Source organism: Lepeophtheirus salmonis, chromosome 5, assembly GCF_016086655.4.
Source record: "Lepeophtheirus salmonis chromosome 5, UVic_Lsal_1.4, whole genome shotgun sequence".
Taxonomy (NCBI): domain Eukaryota; kingdom Metazoa; phylum Arthropoda; class Copepoda; order Siphonostomatoida; family Caligidae; genus Lepeophtheirus; species Lepeophtheirus salmonis.
In genome coordinates this window covers 16,045,120-16,053,441 of record NC_052135.2, presented here as the reverse complement: position 1 = coordinate 16,053,441, position 8,322 = coordinate 16,045,120, and the positions used below count along the sequence as shown (strand labels likewise).

General features: G+C 28.9%; 1 protein-coding gene across 1 annotated transcript; it reads left to right on the top strand.

Annotated features, from left to right (window-relative positions):
• The first annotated feature begins 2,894 nt into the window (after positions 1–2,894).
• LOC121118920 (steroid transmembrane transporter SLC22A24) lies at positions 2,895–7,517 on the top strand. Its single transcript, XM_040713517.2, has 9 exons — positions 2,895–3,236; positions 3,302–3,408; positions 4,123–4,230; positions 4,290–4,548; positions 4,600–4,771; positions 4,849–4,975; positions 5,065–5,173; positions 5,245–5,456; positions 5,513–7,517. Exons 1-7 carry the CDS (start codon positions 2,999–3,001, stop codon positions 5,161–5,163), a joined length of 1,110 nt encoding a protein of 369 aa, XP_040569451.1. The 5' UTR covers positions 2,895–2,998; the 3' UTR covers positions 5,164–5,173; positions 5,245–5,456; positions 5,513–7,517.
• Positions 7,518–8,322: the final 805 nt, after the last annotated feature.

The following is an 8,322-nucleotide window of genomic DNA, read 5'->3' as shown; positions in this document are numbered from 1 at the left end:
ATAAATTTCGTACGACCCTGTATACCTCGGCAACTAGGTTGTGCACGTAGTCAGCAGGTCCCTAACGTGGATTTAGAGAGCCAGATCAGATACATTGAGGTAGGTCTTTACAGGTCTTCTAAGTTTGAATTTATTTTTTCCGTAGATTTGTACATCCAAAAGATTTGTATCTATATTTGAATATTATTATACATCTTTGAATGCATCATTATTAACTCTGATTTTCGTCTATATTGTTCTTTCACGGCAAAATATGGCTCTGAATCGTAACATTATCCTAAAAACGTGATTTTTTTAAATGGTTCAATATACCAAATCTAGATCATGGAAGGTTTTATTTGTCATTTTCGTATTTTACTACTTACCATCAAAATAATAAACATGTCATCATTTGAATTATGTTGTTCCGCTTCATTATTAGAAGGGACATCTTAAATGTCAAAATAAAAATTGAAGAAAAAAATTAACCGGGGGCCTACAGCTAAAACTCCCGAGGCTTAAACATTGGGTTGTCTTTACTTTGATCCACATTTTTTTCTATTGGTTAACCATTTGAATTAATAAAATTTTAAAAATTATAATTTTTTTCTTGCTTAATAATGTATATTAATAAGTATGTATATTTATCGGTGGAATTGGTAGTATTGAGCCGATTCCAGTACTTCAAAAAAAGGCTGATTCTTGCCAATTCCGATGCATTACTACACACCTAATATATATATTAATAAAAATGCAAACTAACGGTTTTCTTATTGGATGATAATTGGTTAAAAATGAGGACCTTTATCTTAAACTTTTATTGCATATATTTATAAATCCTTCTTTTTTTCATATTGAAAAACGAGTTGTAATCTTTGATATGTAACAAAAATTAATTTGTTCAAGCCAATAACAAAATTTGACAAAAAATACTTTTAATGTACTACTTTTTGACATAAAAGTGAACTTCATGACTTCCATTAGAACCCAAATAAAAAATAATGGTGTTGCATTATGATTTAAAAATATTGATTTGATTGCAGAAATATGTCCTTTTATTTCGGAATTTAGGAAAAACAATTAAATTTTGTATACATATAAACTGTTTTATAATTGAAACTTGCTCTATTAAAGGCATTTTTTGATTAATAAGAAAAATAAGTAATTAGCAGAGAGGAAGAGGATAATAAAAAATATTTTCTCCTCCGTTAGATGACACTTGAATACTTATAATTATAATCCAAAGGAAATAAGCCCTTTTATTTACGTTTACATACGTGTACCTTTTAGATTTGATTAAAAGACACATTACACTATGCAGTGAAACTAGTATGTTGTGTTACCTCATTTAATACATCTTGCAAGTATATAAACAAATAAAAAATATTATTACTTTTATTATTATCGATGACTAATACTGTACATTTCAATAGCCTGTAGTTCCTTGCCAACAATCCTGTTTTAAGTTAGTTCCTTACTTTGGAATACTCACTACGTTCAACACTTAAATTGCTGTACATTTGTGTTCCTATTTCACTGATTTACATAATCCACCTTTGCATAGTCAAAATCTATGCCAGGATAAATTGTAGAAATTCAACTATGGGTTTAACCTCTACTACGGTTAAATTATTTTATACATTTACGCTGCACAGGTAGTAGTATCCTCATTAGTAAAGAGAGGATCCTAATGAGGGTTTTGAGAGTGAATTTATCTGATCTTTATTACTCATTTGTAGGGGCGCCACTGGGTGAGGGCTGAAGGGGATCTAGCCCCTCAAATTTTAGGAACTTTGCTTGTACAAGAAAATTCAATATTTGAATTTTTTTACAAAATATTTAATTTTTGAATTTTTTTACAAAATATTTAATTTTTGATTTTTTTTTCTTAAAAATTTAATTTAATGCGAACAACTGTAATTTTTATTTTAATAATTGTGGATTTTTGAATTTTTAGCCCAAAAGGTTGATATTTTACCTATTGAATATTTTTTCCAAAAAAATTGGTTTTATTTGAAGAATTGTGGATTTTCCAAACTTATTTTTCAGAAATTTAATTTTTTTCTTTAAAGATGTGGAGTTTTGAAATTTATTTCGAAAATATTTGATTATTTGAATTTTTTTTTAATTCATATTTGTTTTTACAAAAATTTAATTTTTTGATTTTTTTTTTTCAAAATAATTCAAAAACCAATACCCTGTTAAAATATAATCCTGCAGACGCCTCCGATTTGTGATCTATAATATAAATATTATTACATCTTAATTCTTAATGTTCTACAATAAATAGTTAAATAGAATTCAAATTTTAAAAGTTATCTGTTCTTCAAAAATATTATTTAGTATAATTCTCTTAAGATTTGACTACCACTAGATTTTTTAACTGCTGCTACCGTCTTTGACAAAAAAAATCAAATTGACATATGACGGGTCGAATTCATATATAATTATAAGAGTAATGACTAGTATCATATATTAAATCTTAATAACTTCAAACAATAGCAAATATATGTAGGTGCAGGGTTAGGGGAAGGCATGCTTACTTTCTGAAATTTTGTAAGAAAAAAAAATCCCAAAATTTAAATTTTTTGGGTAAATATTTCAAAAAATTAATTTCAAATAAGAAATTAAAAAAACAAAACAAATTAAAATATCCATAGGTATTCACAGAAATTTACATTTTATGGAAAAAAATTAAGAATTTTTTTTTTTCCCTGTAAATTGGATATTTGGGGAAGGCTACTGGTATTTTGGAAACATTTATATGGATAAAAATAAATTTATTTTTTCTTTCATCATGTTGGTGAATATTTCAAGTCTATGGATTTAAAAGAAAATCTCGTTTATTCAAAAAAAAAAAAAGATGACTGTACCTTGTGATAATAATTACTGCTTGCATTATTCACGGAGGCGTGAGTACTCTATGCAGCTATGGATAATGCAAGTAAAAAATGGGTACTCTAACAATTAACTTCCTCATAAAAATGAAGATATAGTTTAAGTTTAGTAACAAATAGTAATGTCACAAGGAAAAAATACAAATTTTGACTTCACTAAAAAAGGTGATGAAGATTGCAAATCTAAGATTGATGTTTCGAATCCAGAATATCTCATGGACTTGGCTGGAAGCTGGAACAAATATCAATTTTTTCAAACTACTATTTTTGTCATTGTTGTCATTTTCTTCACGTATAGCCATTATCTTCCAATTCTTTACCTATACGTTCCTGAGCATTACTGTTTGATCTCTGGAGGAGGTAAAACTTTCTTATAGTAGAATTGAAATATTGAAATATAATACCTATTGGAGGTTCCATTTTAGAGAAACATAATTTGACTCAAGAAGACTTGAATAATATTTTTATTCCAAGGATTAAAAATGAGTCCCGCTACGAAAATTGTCTGCAGTATGACGTGGATGTGCTCCGGGTAAGATAAACAAAAGTTCATAAATAAATACTTCTAAAAGTGTTGGATTCGAGCTCTAACTCTACAGTTCGAGTATTTAAATATTGAGTTGAGTTCAAGTTTTTCTGCATTGAGTCCAATAGAACTTGAGTTCGAGTAACGCCATATGGCAAGGAGCAAATTTTTTGCATTGGATGATTATAATCTAAGCTAAGCAGTTAAGTCAGTTTGACTACCTCAATAAGGCATTCCATCAATTATTAATCAAATAATATAGATAATTTTAGAAAATATGTATTTAGAAAATAAGAAATTATTTCAAAAATTGTATTTATATGATCACAATAAAGCATAAGTTAAATTAAGTTAAGTCCTTAGCAGCAGTAAAAAAAGACACTCTCGCTCAGGACTGAAGTTGCTGGATTGTAAAAGTATTTCAATGTTGATCAAACAATTTTTGAAAGGCCTTTTTTCCTTCTCAGTTCCGTCACGTCAATATCCTTTAATGCAAGGTAGTTGTAGAAATGGATGAAATTAATTTTTTGTGGTGTTTAACATATACTCGATTATTTCTAGTTTTAACCGTTCGAGTTTAAGTTGAGTCTTGTTTTTCAAATAAAATTTTGGGAAAGGTAGAGTCATTTTTAAAAAATGTCTTCCCTATTAATGTTGATTTTTTGAATTCGAGTAATAAACGAAGCCAACACTTATTTCTAATGTATCCTTGAATAACAGATCCTTGAAAATGGAATTCGAGAGCCCAATTCTAGTTGGCCACTGGTTAGCTGCCAAAACGGATGGCATTATGAGTTTGAAAATTACTACAATTCTGTAGCATCGGAGGTAAAGATAGAAAATATTAATTAATATGATATGGGAAAAGTAAATGACTCTCTATGAAGTTTAACTTTGTTTGCGAAAACTCTTGGAAAGGACCCTTGACCGAAACAGTTTACTTTGTTGGATCTTCACTCGGAATGTTAATGTATGGATGGATTGGAGACTATTTAGGAAGATACTGGACTGTTATCTTAAGCAATTGGTTTGTTTGCTTATGTGGAATGGGATTAGGATTCTCAAATAGTTATGTTATATATACGTTCATTCGTTTTCTAATGGGAATATCTACTGTCACAACCCTAACGTCTTTTTTTGTTCTGGGTAAAGCATTTTAATTATAGTATAAACCAATTTTATTTATTTTCATATCAGCTATGGAATACGTTTCTAAATCAAAAAGGACTTTCATCGGAAACTTTTCTCTTGGATTGGGAATTGCAATTGCGGGTTCCATTATGCCAGCATTGTTTTATGTTTTAAAAGATTGGAGACTTGTGAATCATGCCATGTACGCACAAGTTTCACTCACATTCTTGTTACCATTGTGAGTATTATGTATTGCCAATTCTATTGAGCTCTGTCTACTAATATGTAGGTACTTTGATTCACATTGTGTTTTAGTTTTATTCATGAATCTGTTAGATGGCTCCTTGAGCGTGGGCAGTACAATAAGGCTGGTAAAATTCTCGAAAAAGTAGCTAAATTCAATGGAAGGACATTGGATAAAAATATTATCCTGGAGCTCAACGTGGGTTCTGTTTATACTTTATTAAGATATTTTGTCAATTCTTCCATTTGATTTTTCGTTGTTTTTTCTAAATAACTATACATTTTTAGAGTCGTGATAACGAAAACGATGATGAAGAGACAAAAAAGTTACCAGTATCCTTGAATTGTTTAAAACTCCAAGACTTCGAAGGCACATCATTACTATGATAGTACTTTGGTATTATTATTTTTATATAATATACATTATACATTGACTCAATTTTGATTTTTTACCTATTCAACTTCTAGGACACTGGTCAAGGTGTTATTTGAAACACATTTACGAAGTATTAAAAACTTGGAAGTTCATGTTTACTATAGTTTTGCATTATCTGCCTTACTAGAATTTCCAGCGGACTTACTCATCATCTGGACAATGGAGATGTTTGGTCGAAGATGGATGTCAGTAATTACACTTGTTCTCTCCGGAATACCAATGCTGATAGCAGTTTATTTTGAAGGTTTTTATTTACATAACATTAAATGAGTTAAATCTTTTGCTTTCCACTATGTATAGTCAACGAAGGAGATGCACTAATTCTGATGGTTCTTAGTATGATTGGAAGATTCTGTTGTACCATGGTTATTAATGTAGTTATGCAATTCCAATTTGAAATATGTCCAACAGATCTAAGAACACGTGGCTCTGGACTGATATTATTTGTAGCAGAATTTGTGGCTTTACTGGCTCCACTCATAGTCTTCTCTTCTAGCATATATAGTTTTCTACCTAATCTCATCATGGGAGTTGGAGGAGTAACTGTTGGATTTTTGGCTCTAACCCTTCCTGAAACTTCAGGAATAGAATTGCCCGCCAATGCTAAGGAAGGAGAAGATTTTGGATTAGATCAAAGTTTTTTTGATGTTCCTATTTTTAGGGGAAAATCTTAATTATTATTTTACAATAAGGCTTCCTTCTAATATTAAACCTTTTCTTATTTATCAAGGATCCCCCCCAAAAAAAAAAAGTACATATTCTTTTAGTTTAGACAGGAGATGCTAAGATATGAAAAGTGCGTTATTTTTCTTTTTATATATATATTTGTATCCAAAATTCATATTTACATATTTCAATTAATAAAAATAGATAAAAAGCCCCTCTAATAAACTAACAACAATTGAAATAATACAAATAGATTTTAAATATTTAAGGCGTTTTCGATTCCTCAAAGGCATGATGTTAAGTCTTTTTAAAATATTTCCTTTCCCAATCCATATTTCATGGACTTCCTCATTAAAGAATTATCGATTAAACTCCATAACTTTATATTCGTCAATTTTTTTTTGCGATAAGGTGTACGGTTAAATGATATTTCACAGCTTTAATAACTTTAATTTGCTTATTCTTCTTACTTACAAGAATAGGCTTTTTTTTTTAAATGAAGAGCAGGTTCTTTTATAAAATTTGACATTTCTCTCCAACTTTTCTTATATATAGTCTTCGTTTCTAATTGCAGCGATCCTCGACTTGGTAGATACTATAATTCCAAAAAGGGATGTCGAGTGGGTTACCCAATTATGAATTTATGGTAGACACCATCAAATGCTTTCACAAAGTCAAACATAAGTGTCTCAAAGTCTTTATTTTCTGAACAGTCAATGACATATTGGATTGAACGATGAATATTTTCTATGAGACTTGATTTAAGGATATCTGTTTGATTTGGGGAGGTGAATTGTGGGAGTAATTTGACTATTCTATTATTTAAAACATGTAGAAGATATATAAATCTGTCATCTTTTATTTCTTTAAATTTCCATCAACGATTTTTCTATGGGATCAGTGCCAGAGATCCGGTGCAGATGAAATCTGGAACAAATCCCCTTTTAAATATATCTTTATAGACCGCTTGAAGAACAAGGCTTATCTGTGTATTAAATGATTTATAAAATTAAAAGGGCATACCTGAGGGCCCTGTAGACATGTATTTTTTATTTTAGTCGCTGATAAAATTAGTAATCTCAATTTGTGTAATTGGGTCGTCTATACCCTTAAATTTACAACTACTTTGATTATCTGGTTCTTCATATTTAGGTCCCAAGGAGCATTGTAAACCACTTCAAAGGTGGATCCACAAATCAATCTGTAGATGTGATGTCTGCATGTCAGTTTTAAAACTTGACATTGAAGATTATTCCGAATTCTTAGTATCATTCCATTGTCAATTCCGCTTTTTAGTGAAGTAGAATAAAAAAAAAATCTAGAATATAATTTAAATTGACACCCTATCCTTTAGAAAATAATATATAATATTCATTATAGATGAAGTAAAATTTTTTAGTGTTTCAATAATGTAAATGAAAGGACAATGATAATTGATAACCTGATTTGATTTAAACAGAAGAATATAGTTGGGAAGTAAATTTTAGTAACTCTACACAATAGATTTGTAAAATTTTATTTGATATCTTACTTCTTAATTATAAAGTTAAGATAATGTGTAAGTTTTGTTTCTCGAGGACTAAATCATATACTACCTACAAATAAAAAATATATGGTATTTATTATATGAACGATGACAAAAGCAACCAATTTCATAAATGTTCGATATTGTACAAATTTTTTGGTATTCTTAATAATCAATTGTATGATACCATTGTGCAAAGATATTTAAGTGTTTGCCTCACATAAGATTTTTTTTTAAATCTTAAACCTATTCAAGTCTAACAATTATCATCATATATACCTATCATTAGAATGTATTTCCTACTCTAGAACCAAATTGTTTGTTCTAATAAAATGAAAAACAAATGGATAATAAATTTATGTCGACACTCAATAACTATCCTATTTATGCAACATAATTTGTTTAAATTTAGAAACATTATACTTATACAAACAATTTGTGGAAAGTTTTATTTGATGATATAATTATACATAATATATTTATAATTTTTTATTACAATGAGATATTAGTTTTGAATCTTATATGCTTATTATATTGCTCTGATATTTTCTTTTATCAAAAAAGAGGATACATCTTTTGAGATATTTAAGGTGGAAAAATAGGATCCATTTCCAGGGGCGTCCGCAGGGTGTGAGCTGGAGAGGTTTTAGCCCCCTCCATCAAATTAAGGAATTTTTGGTTTTTTACTATAATTTTATTTTGATCAGGATGAATAAATTGGACAAATTATGCAGCAGAGCAAAAAAATTAATATCTAAGATTAAATTTTGAATTTATTTTGTCAAAATATTAATTTTCTGTGAATATCTATGGATTTTTGAAATTTGTCGTTAAAAATTTAATATTTTAATTTTTGGCAGGCTTGGACAGTGAACGGAAAAACAAACTGTGTTCACTCTTTCTATTCATTTTGTAAACG

What these genes read in the sequence shown, in the direction of transcription:
- LOC121118920 (XM_040713517.2), top strand. Translation starts at nt 2,999, where the DNA reads ATGTCACAAGGAAAAAATACAAATTTTGACTTCACTAAAAAAGGTGAT. An exon ending in CTGTTTGATCTCTGGAGGAG is followed by an intron (nt 3,237 to 3,301) that starts GTAAAACTTTCT and finishes GTTCCATTTTAG; the next exon opens with AGAAACATAATTTGACTCAA. An exon ending in ACAATTCTGTAGCATCGGAG is followed by an intron (nt 4,231 to 4,289) that starts GTAAAGATAGAA and finishes CTCTCTATGAAG; the next exon opens with TTTAACTTTGTTTGCGAAAA.